The sequence below is a fragment of the Arvicanthis niloticus genome, chromosome 1 (assembly GCF_011762505.2).
Source record: "Arvicanthis niloticus isolate mArvNil1 chromosome 1, mArvNil1.pat.X, whole genome shotgun sequence".
In the NCBI taxonomy this organism is placed as follows: Eukaryota; Metazoa; Chordata; class Mammalia; order Rodentia; family Muridae; genus Arvicanthis; species Arvicanthis niloticus.
The window spans coordinates 73,464,138-73,486,641 of NC_047658.1; the positions used below are offsets into that span (position 1 = coordinate 73,464,138).

Consider the following 22,504-nt stretch of genomic DNA (forward strand, 5'->3'; position numbering starts at 1 on the left):
CAAGTGCTGAGATTAAAGGTGTGCGCCACCACTGCCCAGCTCATTCTAAATTATTATAATTTATTTGCAGCTAAATATTTAATCTGTCCATTTGTATTGTTATTAGTCAAATTCTGTTTGGGGGAAATAAATGGAAAGTCACATTATTGGAGAAATCAAGTAATAATAGTGTCATGTTGAAGAATTCATCACCCACACAACCATTCTTCCCCCTCCTTTATTAGGTACTTTTCTCATTGCTAAGACAAGACATGTGATAAAAGCAACATTTGGGTCTGTCTGGAGTTGGTTCCTCTCATGTGCTTTGGGTTTATTCTGCATGTTTATGGAACAAGGAGGCCTAGACACTGAGTGATCAGACACCCAGGTTGTCTGGCTGAACCAATGCCACTACCTTCCATGTAGTTAAGGTCATGTCACCCTGTGCTTTGCTGGTGGGCTGGGGCACAAGCTGGAGGATTTATTTCTCTGACAACCACACCTGTGCTGGAGAGGACAAATGTCTCTTCTCTTTGGCATCCTTATGAACAGGAGTTCATACAGTACTAAAAAGGACAGGGTTGCACTGCACAGTTATTATTAAAGGAATGAAAGAGAAAAAAAAAAGACAAATGTTACCAAAGGAATGCAAGCTCTGACCAGATGCTCTGAAACAAAATTAGAGGACACCCACCAGCCAGCTCAGAATAAAGCAATGGACTATCAACCACACGGAGGTGGTGGTGGTGGTGGAAGTTATGTATGAATCTCAGAAAGAACTCAACATACACCCAAGGGGGCAACATGGATGGCTGGGCAGAAGGGACCCTGGCAGTGATCTAAGTAACGTCTCTATTGAAAAGATTGTCCTTCAGACTCCATGTTCAGGGGCCAAAACCATAAACAAAAACACAGCAAGGGTCTTGGGTGGGGCATGTCCTACTCCTTGAGAATATTTTTTTGAGAAGTCCATACCTCTCAGGTGTGTCTTCTCAGGGCCTCCCCACCCCCTTGTATAAACCTGCATTAAAATAATATTTTGAACTGCAGCTGTTGTGAAAATAAAGTAAAAGCAAGCACTGAACCACCTGTAGGCTAACAGAAGATTGAAGGTAAAATGGGAGCAAACTTGGTCTTAGACCTCTGGCTCCAGTATCATAAGAAAGGAAATACCGTTAATTCTTTTAATCTAGGGGCTGGAGAGATGGCTCAGGGGTTAAGAGCACTGACTACTCTTCCAGAGGTCCTGAGTACAATTCCCAGCAACCACATGGTGGCTCACAACCATCTGTAATGGGATCTGATGCCCTCTTCTGGCCTGCGGGCATGCATGTAGGCAGAATGCTGTATAAATAATAAATAAATAAATCTTTAAAACAATCTTTTAATCTATCTGGCTGGTAATATCTTATTACACATTTTGTGATCATAATCCCTTCAGACTAGTACATTACTGGCAGCTTGATGAAGAACTTGAGAAACGCTAAGGATGAGCACTGTGGAGAGAGGATACCTGACAAAAATATGCCTTTCCTCCAGTAGCTCAGAACTGGTGGGGAAGAGCTAGAAATTGAAACGTTAAAATACACGGACGCAGACAACCACAACCATCTAGCTCGGCATGAGCTTTTCTGCAGTCACAATTCTGTTTTTTTTTTTTTTTTTTTTTTTTTTTTTAACAAAACATTTGGGCTGGAGAGTTGTTAGCTCGGTAGTTAAGAGCATTTGTTTTTGTAAAGGACCTGGGTTTGATTTTCAGCACTTACTCAGAGGCTGACCACCTTCACACGCACCAGGCATGCATGTGGTACACAGTCATACACATAGGTACATATTTATACACCCAATATAATAAAATAAATCTTAAAAAATATTTAAAAACTTAAAAAAAAAAAAGCCAAAGCAGACTGTGTCCTTCAGGTCTGCTGTCACTCTCTGACCTCAGTGAGGATGAAGGTGACCAGGTGAGCACAGCACTGGCCACAATTGTCACTGAGCAGTGCCACCATGTGTATCATTCTAACTACGTGCAATTCACATTGACATTTCTAACAGAAAAAAAGGAATCGATGGAACACAATTATGGAAGCAATATTGAAAGAAGACTGGACAACTATGATGTTAAGAACATTTATTTTTAGCAAACAGAAATATTTACAAATTGTAAAAGCAACCCAAAACCTGCAATTCTACAATCTAGTTATTCCAGTTCTTCTTTTTCTTTTTTAAAGATTTATTTATTTATGTACGTAAGTACACTGTCACTGTCTTCAGACTCACCAGAAGAGGACATCAGATCTCATTACAGATGGTTGTGAGCCACCATGTAGTTGCTGGGAATTGAACTCAGGTCCTCTGGAAGAGCAGTCAGTGCTCTTAACCACTGAGCCATCTCTCCAGCCCTAGTTATTCAATTTCTTAAAACAAAATGGAGTAGTGGTTTTGAAGTGAACCAATGTATATTTTTAATTTTTCTAAAACAGGGTCTTACTCTGTATACAAGGGTGGCTTCAAATATACAGCAATCTTCCTGCCACAATTTCCCAGATGCAGGGCAGCAGGTATGAGGTCCCATGCAAGGTTCTGATACAGTCTTAATGATCACTTAATTTAGTCACAGTGATAAGGTCTCCCAAATGAGTAAGACACCATACTGGACTGCCAGTCACATGCCTGAAACAAACCAAGTCCTGAGTAATACTCTTGTTTATATTTTACTATACACTAAAAGATAAATTTACTACTATTGTCATTATTAATAAAAATAATGAATATAACAATTTAGTAGTTGATAAGGATAATATATATATATATATATATATATATATATATATATATATATATATATAGCCTTACTCTTTTGGGGGTCCTTATTGTAACTAAAATAAGTGATCATTAAGAATACACATACACACACACACACCTCCATAAGAAAAGCTGAAGTGTTCAGGTCATGATAATGGTTATCTAGGGTCTAGTAATAAGACTTCAGGAAAGCCAACCCTTGCCTATTTCCCACGGTTTTATGGGACACTATAACACAGCGTGTATCTCACAGTAATTAACAGAATAAACACTGATATACTTCAGTGGATGCTCTATCCTTACCAAGTTTCTTTTCATGAAGAAAATTATATTTGCACATTTTGTGTTTGTGTATGTGTCTGGGCCTCTACATGCTGCAACATATGTGTGGAAGTCAGAGGGCATATTGTATGAATGTGGGTGCAGGGAATTGGATAAAAATGCCCAGGCTTATTGACAAGGGCTACTCCTCACTAGCCCACGTTGCATACTTCATATTTCTCACACTGGCTTGAGGCAGTGTAGGAAAAGAAGCACATCTGTTACTAATGCTAGTCATGCCAGGACTGCTGACATGTTCAGAACCATGACTGGAGCTCAGATACTCTGGATACAGTGTCTACTTTCTTTTTTTTTTCTTTCTTTCATTCTCCCCCCACCCCCTTTCTCTCTAATATGGTTTAGGACATCAATGCTCTTCAAAAATGTGGAATGCTTCATAAATTTGCATGTCATCCTTGAGCAGGGATCTTATTAATATTCTCTGTGTCATTCTACTTGGGGTACACATGATGCCTGAGAGAGGACACAGTCTCTATTTTCAGTGTGTCTCACTGTGCTGCTTCTCCCTCATTCTTTGATGAAGCAGCATCCTGGCAAAAGTGGCCTACAGCTAAGGGTGCATTTCATAACCAGAGATTCTTACATATAGTTTTTAGAACAAATAAACAAGCTGTTGAAGAACTTTCTTTAATCCTCTTTCATTGATGGGTAGAATGATGTTATAGAGACATGACAGAGCTGAGGTAAGTAGCTCAGTGGTGGAGCACCTCCTCACCATGCACAAGGCCTTGGCTTCCATCTCTGGCATGAAGAATAAAAATTTTGCAGCAGTGTTATCTTACGCAGTGAGCACTCAGACCTTTGTCCTTGACTATATGGGAAGTGATTTACTATTCTCACCTAAACACACACACAGAGTGGGAAGAGGGAGAGGGGGAGGGAGAGGGGAGGGAGGAAGAGAGAGAGAGAGAGAGAGAGAGAGAGAGAGAGAGAGAGAGAAACTGAGAATATGGCCTAGAGAAATGAATATATCCTATTTACCAATAAAAGACATTCACACAGAAAGATTAGAGACAGGAAAAAAAATGGTACTAATGAGCTAAGGCATATGACATACACTCCAGAGTCAGAGACCCTACACAGTAACAGGTGAAGGTTAAGAGTCTGGCCAGCATATTGTCATTGGCTCTGAACTTCCCATGGGATTAAAATATGGAAAAACCCTATCAGGAAAGGAATTTGCACAGAATCTGTAGATAAGAGTCCCATGGTTGGAAATATTGTAAAATGAGAGAGTGCGAGCTGCATAGTCAAGGAAAACACCAACACGACAGGGTGGGACCATCAGAGACAGGGTCAAGACACTGGGCTTGCCTGTGAAAGTACACTCCTCAAAAGCATTATACACAGACTTTTTCCAAAGACCTATAACCCAGAAACCATATTTAGGTTGATAATGTGAATCATTTCTAATACCCAAACGAAACAAGGGATTGAGGTGTTGTTCAGCATTTGAACGAAATATTGGATTGAAGAGGTAGCTTCCATCACTTAATCCCAGAACCCAAGCACCTTTTCCAGACACATCTACTTCCCAGTAATGTTTTCCTGATTGGATAGCTGGGTATCCCAGGACGCCTTCATGACAGTGTTCATGCTCATGTGCAAAACTTCTTGCTTGGTGGTCTTCATATCGTATTTGTCTTTTGTCGGCAGTAATGGCAATGTTTGGATTGTTGTTTTGAACCAGCGTCACTCGAACTGCGCAAAATGACAGGACTACATGTCATGAGAAGGACAGGAAACAGCCTTATCTATGATGTTATTAACAGAAGTCTAGGAAGGAAGCACACAGGCACTGGAAAGAACTTTGTGCAGAAATCACAGAAGCAGAACATTGCAAGAGCATTACACATTTTGGGAGAAGCAACATGAGGCCTAACAAACATAAGCTCTGCAAGACAGTGAAAAGTGGGTAGCTTACGATGCTGTAAATTTTCCTTACCCCAGTAGCGTTGGGCCTCTGTGACCTCTGAAATGGGATAAAAATTTACAATATTAAATGCAAGCAAAGGCATTGTAAAGTCCTTTTCTTCTCTGGATCAGAGGAAGAACTGGAAACCATAACAGGGTCAAAGATGAAGGGTCATTTCCCCTGTGAGATGGTCAAATCACCAGTAGCTGGTGTCTACTCTTCCTTGTCCATATCTAGAAACCATAAGAATCCCACAGCCACTCATGTAGCATAGCTCTCCTCACCTTGCAACACTTGCAGCATGCCTTGCAGATCAGGGGCTCGGAACACTCTTCTTTGTTCCCTGGGGATGGTTTTGGTCTTCCTCATCAGAAAACTATGGCTCCTAGGGTTAAAATAAAATTGACCTACAATCTCTCCCAGTGACTCCCAACTACCTCTGACTTCCTCTCACTTCCACCCACAGAGGATGCTGAAGAGGTAGAGATGGCAGAGCACATCCTGAATATGATCATGTCTCCTTCAGCTTACTTTCAGTGTAGTGTTGGGAAGGCCTTACGTTGTCAGGACCATGGTTCTTGCCTTCTAAAATTAAGTAGTTCTTTGCTCCCACTCTGCCTCTTTGAACTCACAAGCAATGATGAAGTAGTAAATCTTAAAACAAACCAAAAATAATGTCTGAAAAAAATGTGTGGAAAATATTCCCATGAATGTTAAGTGTGGGAAATATGTCTTTAAACTTCCAATGTCTCCAAAACCTTTAGTCAATATGGAGACTCACAAATAACATCTGATTTTTCATATTCTCTTGAAGAAATTCCAAACCGGTGGAAAAGATGAGGACAACAAACTAGACTAATATGATCCCAGTGTCTCAGGAAAATCCTTGGTGCGGCCGGCTGGGTGTTCCCTCGGGACACAAGGAAATCCTCTAACCACACTCCCATAATGTGAACACAAGGGAATTTTCCCAATGGACAATTCTGTGTGCACTGCAGACATACAAGATGCATTCTATCTACCAAAAATAAAGACCTGTTAAATCCAGATCCATAGCTACTGCAGGCACACAGGGTGAACTACAGTGGAGTTAAGAGTATTCTAATTTTTTAGTTCCTCGTCCAACTACTGAGCTAAACTCTACAATTCCCCACAACCCATCTCTACCATAGAATCTAATCTATTCTCAACAGTTGCAATATTGCTTTTTGATCAGAAACTCAGCACTTCATCTAAATTGCCCCAACCTGGGAGAAATTATGTCTGACTTGAAAACTAAATCATTCTTACCACATAGAAAAACTGGCAGCCATACATACCGTTTTATGATGCTGTCCACACCCTAGACAGAAACAGAGAAAACAGGAGTTAAGACTTCTCATTAAGATGGGGGTTGGGGGAGGGTGAGAATCGTCACAATTGAAATTCTGTGAAAGAAAAGTCATGACAATACACAAGGAGCTATTTCCTGTAAGGGATAGTCTGTAAATGAGTTTATTAAGGCGGCAAACAATGACATCTAATTGAGGGGCGGACAAAGTGACTAATCAGAGAAAGATCTGACAGAACGAGTCAGAAATAAAATATGCCCAACTCTCATGAAAGCAGACAGAAAAGGGAGGCTCTTTAAGAGCAGTGCAGGAAAAGAGTCAGTTGGAAGTCAGGGCAGTGAGTGTGGTTCTTACATATGCCTCATTATGTTTTTTTTTTTTCCTTTGTTTGTGACTTCTTCAGTTAGGCTCTGGCATGGTTGACTTTCTATACAGTCTACTTAAACACATTCTTTACAAGACTTTTCACACTTTCTCATGGACTTCCCTTCTTAGCCCTACATTTTTTCTCTCTCTCATTATTATGTCTCCTTTTAAAACTTCTGTGATGGTTTGTATATGCTTGGCTTAGGAAGTGGCACTATTAGGAGGCATGGTTTTGTTGGAATAGAAGTGGCCTTGTTGGAGTGGGTGTGTCACTATGGGCATGGGCTTTAAGACCCTTGGCCTAGCTGCCTGGAAGCCAGTCTTCTCCTAATAGCCTTCAGATGAAGATGTAGAACTCTCAGCTCCTCCTGCACCATGCCTGCCTGGATGCTGCCATGCTCCTGATGATAATGGACTGAGCCTCTGAACTTGTAAGCCAGTCCCAATTAAATATTGTCCTTATGAGTTTACTGGTGTCTTTTCACAACAGTAAAACACTAAGACAACTTCTTAAATTTCATTTTTATATTGCTTTTATATCAAATTTTATTTTATGTGTGTTTTGCCTGCATGTCTATCTGTGTACCACATGTGTATCTGTGCCCAAAGAAGTCAGAGGGTATCATATCTTATGGAACTAGAGATGGTTGTGAGCCACTATGGGTTCTGGGAACTGAACCCAGGTATCCTTAATGGCTGAGCCATTGCTCTAGACTTACTATTTTACTTCCTTTTTTTTTAAAAAAAGATTTATTTATTTTATGTATATGAGTTCTCTATCATCATGTACACCTGAATGTCAGAAGAAGCATCAAATCGTAGTAGAATTGGATGAAAGCCACCATTTGGTTGTTGGGACTTGAACTCAGGTCCTCTGGAAGAGCAGACTGTGCTCTTAACCACTGAGCCATCCCCCAAGCCCACTATTTTACCTCTTAGTTGTAGCATTTAGTAGCTTTAATAATCAGAGGGTGTTTGATTCCCTAAAACTGAAGTTACTTTGAGCTGCAGTGTGGGTGCTGGGACTTGAACCCAGGCATTCTGGAAGTGTAGCCAATGCTCTTAATTACTGAGCCACTGCAGATGAGGAAAGCCTTGGATTATTCTATGATGGAAACATAAAGCTCTCTCAGGTAGAAGTTCCTTTGTTTGCTAATGACTAATTGGAGTTAGTATAAGGTACTTGAACCACACAGCTCTGTAGAGAGCTGGTGTCATAAATGCCCATGGATTCAATAGATCTCCAAGGTTTAATTTTTGTGCTGTTCTTGATAAACTAATAAAAACAGAATTCCACTCCTTGCTATTTATGCATGCAGCATTTCCTTCTGCCTCTGAAACTGATTGAGAAAAGAGTTCAGAAAGGACTCACTGTCATCACCAGGAAGATCACAGAAGCAGAGAGGGAGGACAATGGCTTCCTGTCCCCTTACTCTTTGACCCTGGGTTCTCCTGTATGTAGTCTTACCTCCAGCATTTCTGTGGCTGAGCACTGTAGCTGATGTTCCACATCGAAGATGAGGTCTCCTAGCAACTTGCTCTGCTGAGCATGCTCATTTTCAGATTCTACCAGGCTGCTGGTAATGTCTTCCTTCTCTTGCATCAGCTTCTGCAATTCATTCTTCTCCTCAGAGTCCACAATATCTCTCATTCGTTTAAACTCTGACTGAACATTTTCCACTTCTTTGTGTATTTGATTCTTCAGAGATAAGAAAAGGGTGAACTATTAAGTTTGTCAAAACATGATGTGTGTGAATTTTGTTTTTGTTTTTGTTATTCAAGACAGGGTTTTTCTGTGTAGCCCTGGCTGTCCTGGAACTTGCTCTGTAGACCCACAAGCATCTGCCTCCAGAGTGCTGAGATTAAAAGTCTGCTCCATCATCTCCTAGCCTTGTATGGGAATGGAAATTTAAAAAAAGGAAGGAACTCTTAAGGAATCGTGTATCGCCTTTTAGTGTCTGTTAATGACATTCCAAAACAAAGACCTCTGGTCAGCTTTATGAAGACCACCTAAACCAAAATGGAACACCAAGCTATGATACAGCTTTCATACAGCTGTCTAAGACACTTGCTTCTCCTTGTAATATTCCTTATTCCACTTCTAAAAATGACTTTAGTGTTAGAAAGATAGCTCAGAAGTTAAGAGCACAGGCTCCTCTTCAGGAGGACCAAGTTTCAATTCCCAGCACCCACACGATGACTCACAACCACTTGTAACTCTTGTTCTAAGAGATCTGATGACCTCTTCTTACCTTCACTGGAACCACACACATATGCTGGTGAAGACTCATATACTTAAACTAAAAATAAATAAATATTTAAAATATTTTTGATAAAAAGCACTTTTATAATATATTTATTTAAAAGTGTATTTATTCTCATTCTTATTCCCTCCCTCTCTCCCTCTCTCCCTCCACCCTCCCTCCGTGTGTGTGTGTGTGTGTATGTCTATGTGTGTATGTGTGTGTGTATGTTTTGCCTGTCTGCATCATGTGTGTCAGGAGAGAGTATTGGGACCTCCAGAACTAGAATTATAGATGATTATGATCCACTATGTGGATGTAGGGAACCAAATTCAAGTCCTCTGCAAGGGTACTCTCAACTACTGAGTCATCTTTCCACCCCTCCCTTTGTTTCTTTTCCTTCCTTCCTTCCTTCCTTCCTTCCTTCCTTCCTTCCTTCCTTCCTTCCCCATCCATCCATCCATCCATCCATCCATCCATCCATCCATCCATCTATCCATCCATCCATCTTCCCTCCCTATCTATCTATCTATCTATCTATCTATCTATCTATCTATCTATCTACCTATCTATCCATCCTAGGCCAGGTCTTACCTTATAGTTATAGTCGACCTAGTACTTGCTATGTACACCAGATTGGCCTTTAAATCACAGATATCTGTCTGTTTCTGCCTCCCAACTGCTGGGATTAAAGGCATATGCCACCATACCTGGCATCTCATTCTGCTTTTAATCTTCTGGCAGAAGTTAAACGCAGATTACATATCCATGATCCACCCATCCCCAAGTATCTTCCCCAGTAGAGTGACAGTTTCAGAAGGCACCATAGGAGTGAGACCCAGATACCCTGACCAAGCACCCTCCATGGTGCCAGCTCCTCACAGAGCCCAGCTCAGTTATGATACACTGACTCTGCATCTCCAGACCCAAGGGAACCAACCAGTAGGGAGGAGTAATCAAGGTCTCCTGGCCTCATCAACTGCTGGGAAGTAAAGACCCCAGGAACTTCTTGCCCAGGTCCCTCCTGGGCATCAGGCTGACTCCCTTAGGAAGGGTCCCCACTTGCCTCCCAGTAAGTTCTCTCCTTTTGAAGGTCATCTTTCCAGTTCTCAAATTCTTTCTTGTCTGCCATCAGCTTTTGCAGAGCTGCCTGCAGCTTCTCCTGTAAGGAAGAAATTGTAGCACAGTCAAGCTGTATGCTTAGTCAAACTGCTGTTCTATCAAAAGGCTAAGACCTTCGGGAAAGACGGAAAGCCAGGAATTGCTACTTTTCTTTAAAAGATTGTGATATGAATTATTTACATAACATTTATATACACATATAGTTTTAATCTACTATAAATAAATAAATAAACAAATAAGAAACTTATCTATTTTTAAAAAGAAGGCAAACAGGGACAAAATCAACTTGGTCTCAGCAGAGTTTACAGAAACCCAGGGAATGGCAACTAGAATCTAGGAGTAGGAAGAAAATAGTAAGATCATCATCTACTCAAAAAGATTCCCCATCTTCTTTTTAAAAGGTAGTCTCAAGCCATGCCAGTAGGTGGTGGTACAAGCTGTTAAGCCCAGCACTCAGGAGGCAGAAACAGGCTGATCCCTGCATTCAAGGCCACTTGATCTATAGATGGAGTTCCAGGACAGCCAGATGGACACAGAGAAACCCTGTCTTGAAAAACAGGCAAATGAACAAACAAAACATAAGGTGGTCTCATTATGAAATGAACTCCCAGACCTGGAGTCCAGGATAATTAGGTAACTGATCACAGAAAGTAGAGATGTCCCACCTGGTACTGTTTCCTGCTATGTTCTCCCCTCCCCCACTCCCCCATCCTTACCTTGTACTCCTGGGACACCTCTTCAATGAGAGCTGTCTGGTGACCACGGTGCTCCTGAGATCGCTCACAAAGCCAGCATATGGCCATCGTGTCCTCCTTACAGAAGAGCTGGAGTTTCTCTCCATGCTTTTCACAGTAAAACACCTTCTGCTCCTCCTCTGGGATGGACTTCAACTCTTTGAGCCTCTCCACTATGTTGGCCAAATGTCGATTAGGCCTCAGATTCCTAAGCAGGTAACTAACTCGGCAAACGGGGCAAAGGAACTCCTCCTTATTGCATTTGCTGGATTCATAGTTCAGTGTGATGCAGGCTTGGCAGAAGCTGTGACCACAATCTGCACTCACGGGTTGCACCATTAAGTCCAGACAGATAGGACAGGTCACCTCCTCCTTTAAATTCTTCATGAATTCTGAAGCCATAGTTGCTATGATCCTGTGTCTGACTGTTCTGACTCCTTACACTTCTGCTCAGGTGCCTATGTAACTGGGATGATGAAAGGGAGCCAAGTAAGAAATGGAGCCAAGTCACTCCATTTTCCAGCTTCTCCACCTCCATAAGACTCCTGAACCATACAGGTAAGCTTCCCTCACACTGCCCCCCCCCCCCCCAGCCATCTTTCTTGTTCTCTGAGCCCTCCTATCCTGGGGAGACCTCCATTCTCCTCCCCGCTCTCAGCCCACTTTCATCAGACCTGATGCTCCTGAACTATACAGAACTGCAGGTTTGGAACCATACAGCCCACATATATCTACCAGAGTCCTGCCACACCGGAACCATTGAGGTGGATTCCCCTCCCAATACCTACTACAACAAGAACACCCAGGGACCAAAACCATCCCGATGGCCAAAGGCCATGGAAAGAACACCATCAATAAGAGCCAGGGCAATATGATACCTCCAAAGCACAGCTATCCACTACAGCAGACCCTGGGTAGCCTAACACAACTGAAACAGAAGAAAATGACTTTAAATTCAATCTTATAAAGATGATAGAGGTCTTTAATGAGGAAATGGATAAATTCCTTAAAGAAACACAGAAAAAAATACAATTAAACAGATAGATGTCTTTAAAAGGGAAACAAATGAATCTCTTAAAGACATATAGGAAAACACAATTGAACAGGTGAAGGAAATAAATACAACCGTGCAAGACCTGAAAGTGGAAACAGAAGCAATAAAGAAAATACAAACTGAGGAAATCAATAAGATGGAAAACCTAGGGAAGAGAACAGAAACAACAGAAACAAGCATCACCATCAGAATATAGGAGATGGAAGACAGAATCTAAGGTGTAGAAGATACAACAGAAAAAAAAAATGATGCATCAATCAAAGAAAATGTGAAAGCTAAAACATTCCTGACATAAAACATTTAGGAAATCTGGGATACCATGACAAGACCTAATCTAAGAATAATAAGAATAGAGGAAGGTGAAGAGTCCTAGCTCCAAGGCCCAGAAAATAATCTCAACAAAATCACAGAAGAAAACTTTCCAAACCTAAAGAAACAGATGCTTATAAACATACAAGAAGCTTATAGAACACCAACTAGACTGGACCAGAAGAAAATCCTCCTGGCACATAATAATCAAAACGCAAAATCTACAGAATAAAGAAAGAATATTAAAAGTGACAGGAGCATGTTGTCTACCGAGAGGCTCCACCCAGCAGCTGACTCAGATAGACACAGACACCCACAGCCAAACAGTGATGGAGCTTGGGGGCTCTAATGCAAGAATAGGAGGAAGGATTGCTGGCCCTGAAGAGGATAGGAACTCCACAGGAAGACCAACAGAATCAACTAACCTGGATCCTTGGGCTCTGAGTCTGAAACACCAACCAAAGAACATACACTTGCTAGATTTAGGCCTCCTCATTCATATACAGCAGATGTGCAGTGTGACCTTCACGTAGGTCTTGAACAACTGGAACAGAGGCTATCTCAAAAGCTGTTGTTCTACTAGCTGGGCTGCCTTGTCTGGCCTCAGTGGGAGATTAAGGGTGGTGGCAAGTGGGTGTCCACCTATGCCATGCACTGCAGGACAGGTCCGTGGGTGGTCTAGTGGTCCATAGGTCTCTGTCTTCCTTCTCTGCTTCTCCACTGAGTGGTGGTAAGTGGGGCTCTGTGTGTATATGGCCTGCCTGTGCTTTGGGGAGAAGTGTAGGTCTTTGCACTTGTGGCATGGGGGAGCACAAGTCTATATCTTCCTCCTCTCAGGCTGCACTGCCTGGATTTGATTTGATTGGGGTGGGGGGTGACAAGTATAAAACAGCTTTGGCCACCAAGCCAGGTATCAAGCTAGGATGAACAAATAAATGACTGCCATCCACGCTGCCCCTGACTGAGAGACTGATATAAGAACCAACACCATCAACAAGATGTCTCTTTGCCCATTGCCGGGGGTGGTGGTGGGGGACTACTCTACATTCAGTGAGCTGTATGGATGTTGTCCTTGGCAATGGTGCCTGTAGTGTCTGTTTGTGGAGAATAGCCCTCTGTTCTAGCATCAGCCTGAACTGTTTAGGGAATTTCCCCAGGATCCTGTTGGCCACCAACTCAACTGAATGAAATCAAGCCCACCAGGTGAAATCTTGCCTGACTACAAAAGATGGCCAGTTCAGACTCTGTATCCTTTATTACTGTGAGTCCTCACTAGGGTCACCCTCATAGATTCCAGGAAGTTTCCACACCACTCCCCAAATGCCCTCTAATTCCAACTGACTCTCCCTGTACTCTCTTTCTCCATCCCTTCCCTCCAACCTGATCCCTCTTATCCCTCCCAGCCCCTGTCTACCAGCAAATTCTATTTTATTTCCCCTTCACAGGGATATAATGCTTACCCCCCTAGAGCCCTTCTCTGTATCTCATCTTTCTGGGTCTCTGTATTATAGTTGGATTATCATTTACTTAACAGCTACTATCCATGTGTAAGTGGATATATATCATACTTGTCTTTCTGGGTCTGCATTACCTCACTCATGATATTTTTTTTTTCCAACTGCATCAATTTACCTGCAAATTTTATGATGCCATTTTTTTGAAGCAGATCTTATCTTTTATTGCATTGTCTTTCCTTTGTAAGCATACAATAACCTTACAGAAATTTTCATTTTGCTGTTTTCTGAAACAGGTGGCATTTTCTTCTTTCTTTCTAATATTTATACAACTTATTTCTTTTTTTAAATTTTTTTCTTTCTTTTTTTTAATTTCTTTAAAATACATTTCAGATTTTATCCCCTCACCCCACTCCCACCACCACCCAGGAACCCCCTATCCCATCCCCCCTCCTGCCTCCACAGGGTGTGCCCCCACCTACCCCCCACTCCCCCTCCCCACCCTCGAATTCCTCCCCGCTCGGTGTTCAGCCTTCATGGGACCAGGGATCTCCTCTCCCACCCATGCCCAACAAGGCCATCTTCCCCCAAGTATACAGCTGAAGTCATGGGTGCCTCCCTTTGTGCTCCCAGGCTGGTGGTTTAGACCCTGGGGAGCTCTGGTTGGCTGGCACTGTTGCTCTCCTCTTGGGGCCACCAACCTTTTCAGCTCCTTCAGTCCTCTAACTTCTTCATGGAGAACCCTTGATCAGATCAATGGGTAGCTTCGAGCATCCGCCTCTGGATATGTCAGACTCTGGCGGACTTTCGAGGAGACAGCTGCATCAGGCTCTTGTCAGCATGCACTTCCTGACCTCCATATCGGCAGCTATCTTTGGTGACTGCACATGGGACGGATATCAAGGTAGAGTGATCTCCCAATGGCCCCTCCTTGACTTTCTGTCCCACACATTGTCACCTTATTTGCTCTCTTGAACATTCTGTCAATCCTTCCAAGAAGGACCAAGGCATCCACACTTGGTCTTCCTTCATGAGCTTCATGTGGTCAGTTAGTCGAATCTTGGCTATTTCAAGCTTTTGGGCTAACATCTGCTTATCAGTGAGTAAATACCATGTGTGTTCTTTTGTGATTGGGTTACCTCACTCAGGATGATATTTTCTAGTTCCATCCATTTACCTAAGAATTTCTCGAATTCTATTTTTTAATAGCTGAGTAGTACTCCATTGTGTAAATGTACCACATTTTTTGTATCCATTCCTCTGTTGAAGGACATCTGGGTTCCTTCCAGCTTCTAGCTATTATAAATAAGGCTGCTATGAACACAGTGGAGCATGCGTCCTTGTTATATGTTGGAGCATCTCCATGATGCCATTTTTAAAATACCCAAGTAATACTGGATTATGTAAATGTACACTTTCTTTAATCATTCTTTTGTTGAGTGACATCTAGGTTGTTTTCAGTTTTTGGCTATTATGTATAAAGCTGCAATATACATAGTTGGGCAAGTGTCCTTGTGGGATGGTGGAGCTTCCTTTGGGTACATGCCCAAGAGTGGTTTAGCTGGGTCTTGAGGTAGATCAATTCCCAGTTTTCTGAGGAACTGCCATATTAATTTTTATAGTGGTTGTACAAGTTTAAACCCCCACCTACAATGGGGGAATTTTTCTCTTGTTCCACGTCCTCACCAGTATGACATGTTACTTGTGTTATTTTCTATTTGACAATTAAGTCAATTTATTTAAACAGTTGACTTAGGCATCTGCAAAGGTGACTTCAACCTCCACTCCAGGCTCAATATGGATGGAAGTAATCTGCTTAACAATCTCAGAAGGACTATATAAAACAATGAGTAGCTTGTGGATCCTCTTCTGGAAAGGATCCCATGTTTGGAACCTTCACCACAAGGTGTTTTTCTGGTAGTGATTCTCAATGTCTTGGTAGGCATGTGCACCGGTCCTTTCACTTTCAGATTCTTTTCCTTTGCGCCTCTGATCAAATCCACACTTCTTCAGCAATGTGTTGTGACTGGTGGGCATCATTCAAATTCAGTGAATTACCACTTCATCTTTCCAGTATCTTTAAATGCCACGGCTGAGGTGCGGCTTCCTGACCAATTTGTTCCTCAGCAGAAGAGTGAACAGGTGGCTGATTTGTTCCTCAGCAGGTGAATCAGGAGGGTCAGGACGCAGCAGACCAGACAAGAAAGCTCACTTGTGTTATTGATAGCCATTCTGACAGGTGTAAGATGGAATCTTAAAGTTGTTTTAATTTGCATTTCTCTGATGGCTAAGAATGTTGAACATTTCTTTAGCTGTTTCTCAGCTATTTGAGATTCTTCTATTGAGAATTCTCTGTTTAGATCTGTACCCGTTTTTAATTGGATTATTTGGGGTTTTGATGTCTAATTTCTTGAGTTCTTTATATATTTAGGATATAAAACTTCTATCAGATGTGGTGTCAGTAAACTCTTCCCCCAGGCTTTGTCCAATTGATGGGTTCCCTTGCTTTACAGAAACTTTTTAGTTTCATGAGGGCTTATTTATTAATTGTTGAACTTATTGCCTATACTAACTATCCATGTTCTATTCAGAAATTTGTCTCCAATGTCAATTGTATTCAAGGCTATTCCTTCTATCAGGTTTTCTCTTCTATTAGGTGTGTCTAGCTTTATGTTGAGGATTATATTGGATCCATTTATTAGGTGTTCATAGGTGTGTGGATATATGTCGGGCAATTCAATTCCATTGATTAACTTTTTTTTCTGTAGCTCTATAGTACAACTTAAAATTAGGGATGCTGATACCTCCAGCAGTTTTTGATTGTTCAGAATTGTTTTAGCTATCCTGGTGTTTTTTTTTTTTTTTCATATAAAGGTGAAAATAGTCCTTTCAAAGTCTGTAAAGAATTGCATTGGCATTTTGATAAGGACTGAGTTGTATCTGTACATTGCTTTTGGTGGGATGTATACTTTTACTAGTTCATCCTACAAATCCATGAGCATGGAAGATCTTCCCATCTTCTGATACCTTCTTCAGTTTCTTCAAAAACGTGAAGATTTTATCATACAAGTCTTTCAGTTACTTGGTTAGAATTACCCCAAAATATTTTATATTACTTGAGGCTATTATGAAGAATTTTGCTTCCCTGATTTCCTTTTTCAGTTCATTTGTCATTTGTATAGGGCTCTTTTTCATTCCTGAATTTATGATAGTGCTCTGCCCTGCCCTGCTACAGAGTCAGAGCCATATGTAGCTACATTCCTTCTCCTTGGACCTGAGTTGCTATGGTGTGACTGGGGGTCTCAGGTATGTTCTGTGGTGATCTCCATCTATCAGCAGTTTGGTGGTGAGGAACTCACTAAGCAGTTTCCAAATGCCACAGTGGTTCACTTCACATGCTCCCGACATCACAGACCCTCTGAGAACAGAATACTGGCTTTCATACTTTGAGGAAAGGGAAAATAGGCCACAGAGACACATTCAGACTCGGCAAGCACTCAGCCCTGCTCACTTAATTGTATGAAGACTCTACTCTGTACTTAGCTAGAATCAGAGCCATCAAACCTAATTAAGTGCCACCCTTACATGGAATATATAAGTCCTTCCCCATAGAATCTAACTTGAAAAGTTTAGAGGAGATAGATGTTCCATAATATGCAAGCATTTACACACACACACACACACACACACACACACACACACACCCCAACACCAAAAAGTGAAAAACATCATTTTATCAAAAGACAATTATCATACTCTAGTAACTGACTTCAAAGAACAGAAATCACTGATTGTCAGGACAGAAATCCAAAATAAAAATTAATAAGAAAAACCAGAAAATCAATAATACAATAAAAAGCAACATTGAAATTCTGGAGCTTAATATTTCAAGTGAATGAAACTGACCCTACAATAGAGAGGTTCAATCAACAGGAGACAAGATCAAGCAAAAAGTTTATCAACTTGAAGTCAGCTCACTTAAAAGAAGTATACAAAAACCAACTAAACAACCAACCAACCAACCAACCAACCAACCAACCAACCAATCAACCAAACAACAACAAAAACAAATAGTAAAAAACAAATACCCTACAAACAAACATGGAATTCATTTGTGTTGGCCAAATACTCTTGGGCATGGGGCTTGCCTTGGAGTGTCATTAATAAACAGTGACATGCCATTGGAAGAAGCTGATTTTTAATTTTTAAGGGAGAAGGCATGAAGTTAGGTGGGTAACAAGTAGTTGGGGAAGGGGAAAGATATGATGAAAAATTTTAAATGTTTTAAAATAAAAAGATAAATGAATGAATACCATCACCCCTAAGTATCATGCCAAAGACAGAGGTCACAAAAAGAATGAAGATGCTGATTTATACGGCAGTGTTTAGAAAATCAGTATACTTGTTATGAGTGTTCCACAAGGAGATAAAACAGAGAAAGAAGCAGATAGGATATCATTAAGGAACTGATCTTGAACTACCCCAGCCTCACCCAGGACATTCCCACCAGTGACAGCAGCACACACATGGGGTGCATTGTTCTGGAAGGATCATCTGCAGGGCCATAAGAGAGGTTCTAATAATGTATGAAGAGTGAAATGATATGAAATATCTTTTTAAACCACAATAGTAGGAAATTAGAAATCACCAAAAGAAAGATTTGGAAAAAAATCACAAACACAGAAATTATACAACATTCTCTAAACCAATTAGCAAAGAAATCAAAGGGAGGTTTTTGAAAAATGAAATGACAATGGATGCACACACCTCAGCATTCCCACACTGTGCTCCAGACAGTCTAAGAGGGGCACACACACCTCAGCAAATTCAGTATTCTAGATGGTCTAAGAGGGAAGCCTGAAGGGACTACATTAAATAAAGAAACACTATCTCAAGTAAATAACTTAATACTTGGCCTCAGGGAAGTAGAAAAAAAAATTAAGTAAACCAAAAGTTATCAGAAGGGAAGAGAATGCTGATGAAAACAGAAATACATCAAATAGAACAGAAAGACCTTAGGAAAATGTAATGAATAATCTGAGTTATTCTTTGTCTCTGACAGTCAGTTAGTCTCTCTCTCTCTCTCTCTCTCTCTCTCTCTCTCTCTCTCTCCTCTCCTCCCTCCCTCCCTCCCTCCCTCCCTCCCTCCTTCCCTCCCTCCCTCTCATTTTGGGAACAGGGTTTTACTATGTAGCCCTGGCTGTCGTGAAACTCTCTATGTAAACCAGGCTGACCTAGAACTCACACAGTTCCTCTTGTCTCAGCCTTCTGAGTATTGCAACTAAAAGCATGTGCCCAGCTGTTCCAGGTTCTTGTCTTCAAAACAATTTGTAAGAAAATAAAACCAACAGATTCATAGCTAACTTTAAAAAAAAAAAGAGAATAACTCAAGCAAATTCAAGAATGAAAGAAGAAGCACAATAAAAAGGAGTCATTAGAGACTATTATGAACAAGTATACCCAACTCATTATATAACTTAGAGGAAATACAAAAGTCATGCTGATGTAATTTTGTAAAAACAACATAGGAAATCAAAATCTGGGGACAGATCATTTACAAAAAAGAGGGTTCAAAATAATAATAAAAACCTCCGAACACAGAATCTACCATGCTTCCAATACATTGCATTCAATCCTTCTTAAACTCTTCTAAAATATTACAAGAACATATAGTCAGGGCATATTTTATTAGGCCAGGACCATTACTTACCAATGACTTATGAACAGGGACAAGAACCAATTGTTGGGAAAGTGAGACTCACAAAATCAACATGACAGGAGAAGGTTTGTCTTCTGGGTGCCTAGATTAGCTTGAGTAAAGCCATGATACCCCTGATCACACTGGTTTCTCCCATGGCTCTCTCTTTTACCATCGGGCATTTTTAACATAAATCAAAAATTTAATTTTCATTAATTGGGTTATTTTTGCTTATTTCTTTTGGTCCCTAGGCCTTAAATAGGCTGACTAACTTTGTGAAACAACAGATAGATAATATGATAGCAAAATCTATTCAGATACATTATCATAAGTTAGCTATGGAGGACCACGAGACTCAAGATGAGGTTGTTACTCTATCCAGGGTGTTCCCAAATCCCATCTCCACCCAACCTAAAAGAGGAGACTTCAGCCCCTAGACCAAGCAGAGAGGGGCCACCCAGAACCCCTTCTGACTGGCGATCTGAATTCTTGCTTAGGCTGCCAGGCTAATCACTGCAAGGGAATATAAATAAAAGTTAAAAATATGTTTCTGGGTTCCCTGAGGAACAAGCCTGACTGCATAGGGGTCGATGTCAAAAGTATCCCCTCTCCAGGAAAAAGACATCAGGATTGGTATGGACCTCATGCCTCACTGGACAACAACAGGAGGACCGGAGCCATTACAAGGTCTCCTTTAATTATTAGAGGTCAGACCTCTATCCCCGCCTTGGCAAGATTAGAACCGCTATGGCCCTTCTATACTTGGAGAAGGGAGGAGATGTCTGGGGCAGCCCTGCTTATACACTGCCTAAAATCAGCCATAAGCCTAAAATCAGCAATAGGCCTGACATACATGCCTGCTAACACAAAGTCTTGGGTCTCTGTGGAAAAATACTGAAACAGATGGCTATAAGCTATTGTAAACAGGCAGTTTTTGTGGAAATTCACTGGTCTGAGTAGTCATAGACCTTGTAGATGGGTAGCCTTGGCGAATAGTACCAACTTAGATAAGGACAAGTGAATCATAGGCAGAGTCATAGTGACCTGTCCCCTGAACCTTCACCCAGCTGATACCCTGTTCTGAAAGATATCTGTACTTTCCCTGAACACCTATGCTCCTGTGTCATCCTCTTCCCCATGGATCCTGCATTTTTGTATTTATAACCCCTGTGTTAAAAAGTAAAAATTATGATTTGATAATTTAAAAAAAATCTAATTTTCATCCTTTAAAGGTAGAAAGAGGCTACAGCAGTCATGTGCCCCTGTCACTCCAGAGACCTGGGGGTGGGGTGGGGGCTGACTGAAGAGCTGGAGACCAGTCTGAGCAAAACAAAAGGTATCCTCTCTCCAAGAAACCTTAGAAAAGCTGGCCCTTCTGGGAAAATCTTCAGATGTGTCATTTGAGCATGCTTCATGGTGTTTAGTTTTCCCATCTTCAAGTACCCCTTCCTGTTGGAACTGAATCCTAGGCTTGAAAAGTACCCTACCACTGAACTAAGTCAAAAATGTTTAAAAAAAAAATTCTATAAATCTTATTGAGTTGCCCATAATGACCATCAATTTATAATCTTCCTGCCTCCTTTGTGGCTGGAATCTCAAGCTGAGCTAAAGTCTATGTTGGTTTGGAGAAAATGCCTGAAGGGGAAGGAAATAACTGCAGTCATTCCCAGGCTTGGAGCTATCAAACAAGGCCAGTGACTACGTAAGAGGCACAGCCTCTAGTACTAAACAAAGAACTCCAGGTCTCTTAGAGTACTGGTTTTCAACCTTCCTAATGCTACAACTCTAATACAGGTCGTGTTGCAGTGACCCCCAACCATAAAATTGTGATCGTTGCTACCTCATAACTATATTTTTGCTACTGTTATGAATCATGATATAAACGGATGATATGCGAGATATCTGATATGCAACTCCAGTGAAAAGGTCGTTCAAATCCCCAAAGGGTCGTGATCCATAGGCTGAGAACCACTGCCCTAGAGTATGCGGAAGTATCACTTTATCAAACAAAAACGCATTAAAAACCAGAGGCTCTGACCTAACAGCTTCGCTGTCAGGAAAGCTACTGTCTTAGAAAACAACGTTCTGGATCTCTTTAACAAGGTACAATTCAAAATTACAGATTATGAAACGGTAGGAGGAGACGCAATCTGGATAAAAGTCATCTTTTTAAAGTAGTCTTTTTTTTTTTTTTAAATTGGGGAGGCACCTCTCTCAAGCTCCTCCATTTGCATTTTCAGCCTGAGGCCGGCAGCCCCTCCCCTCCCCTCCTTTTTACACGATAAAGTCACCCAAGCAAAAGCATTGTTTTCCTAACAAAGTCCTCAAAACTCTGCCTCCTGAAATTGTTCAACCCTTTGCCAGACACCGTAAAGTTGTAAATCACGGAGAATTAACTCACCAATCCAGAACTTCAAGGTATTTTCGACTCCAAGCTAGAGAAAGGAAACTTTGAGGGCTGGAAATGAAACAGAAACCAAAACTCTACAGACCAATGAAATGCCTTTGCATAAGCCTGCAGGGCCCCACTAGCTGAGGAAGTTAGCTTCAGATAAGCATTGGCTGTCTCTCTGGAGACAGAATGGGGAGGAGCATGTGCAGAGCCAGGCAGAAACACCTCACCACACTCCCAGCAGGTAATGAGCTTCAGAGGGCTCTCCCCCTGCCCCATGGTCTCCTGCAGATTATATATTCTGTGGTTGAACAGACCTAGTCTTTTCACAGTGCGGATCTGACCCATCCATTCATTTCCCTCCTTCCAGGAGTCCCTCACCAGAATATCTTGGAGGTTCCTATTTGGCTTTAAAGGTCTATTGAACTCCTGTATAGTGACTCCACATTACTAGGATGAGAAGGGGAAAATCTGTAGGGCTGGGAATGAGGTTCAGTTGACACAGTCCTTGCCTATCAAGCATGGAGCACTGGGATGGTCCTCAGAAGTGTACAGAACCAGGTGTGGTGGCTCCTGCATGTACTCTGTCTTAGTTACTCCTGTACTGCTGTGATCAACACCATGACTGGGACAAGTTATAAGGAGAGTGTGTGATTTGGGGCTCACAGTTCCAGTGGGTTAGAGTTCATGACCACCACACTGGGGAGCATGGCAGCAGGCAGGGAGACATGGTGCTGGAGCAGGAAGGGAGAAGTCACAT

At 41.5% G+C, this 22,504-nt stretch overlaps 1 protein-coding gene and 1 non-coding gene across 2 annotated transcripts; both read right to left on the reverse strand.

The window, feature by feature from the left end:
* Positions 1-2,095: 2,095 nt before the first annotated feature.
* Positions 2,096-21,877, reverse strand: LOC117710884 (tripartite motif-containing protein 30A). Its single transcript, XM_034506169.2, has 8 exons — positions 21,754-21,877; positions 10,820-11,303; positions 10,048-10,143; positions 8,207-8,437; positions 6,361-6,383; positions 5,326-5,426; positions 5,072-5,098; positions 2,096-4,827 (listed from the first exon to the last, which is right to left on the reverse strand). Exons 2-8 carry the CDS (start codon positions 11,237-11,239, stop codon positions 4,223-4,225), a joined length of 1,503 nt encoding a protein of 500 aa, XP_034362060.1. The 5' UTR covers positions 11,240-11,303; positions 21,754-21,877; the 3' UTR covers positions 2,096-4,222.
* Positions 3,485-3,593, reverse strand: LOC117699506 (U6 spliceosomal RNA). The gene has a single exon (XR_004605194.1). It is a non-coding gene; the product is annotated as a U6 spliceosomal RNA (small nuclear RNA).
* Positions 21,878-22,504: the final 627 nt, after the last annotated feature.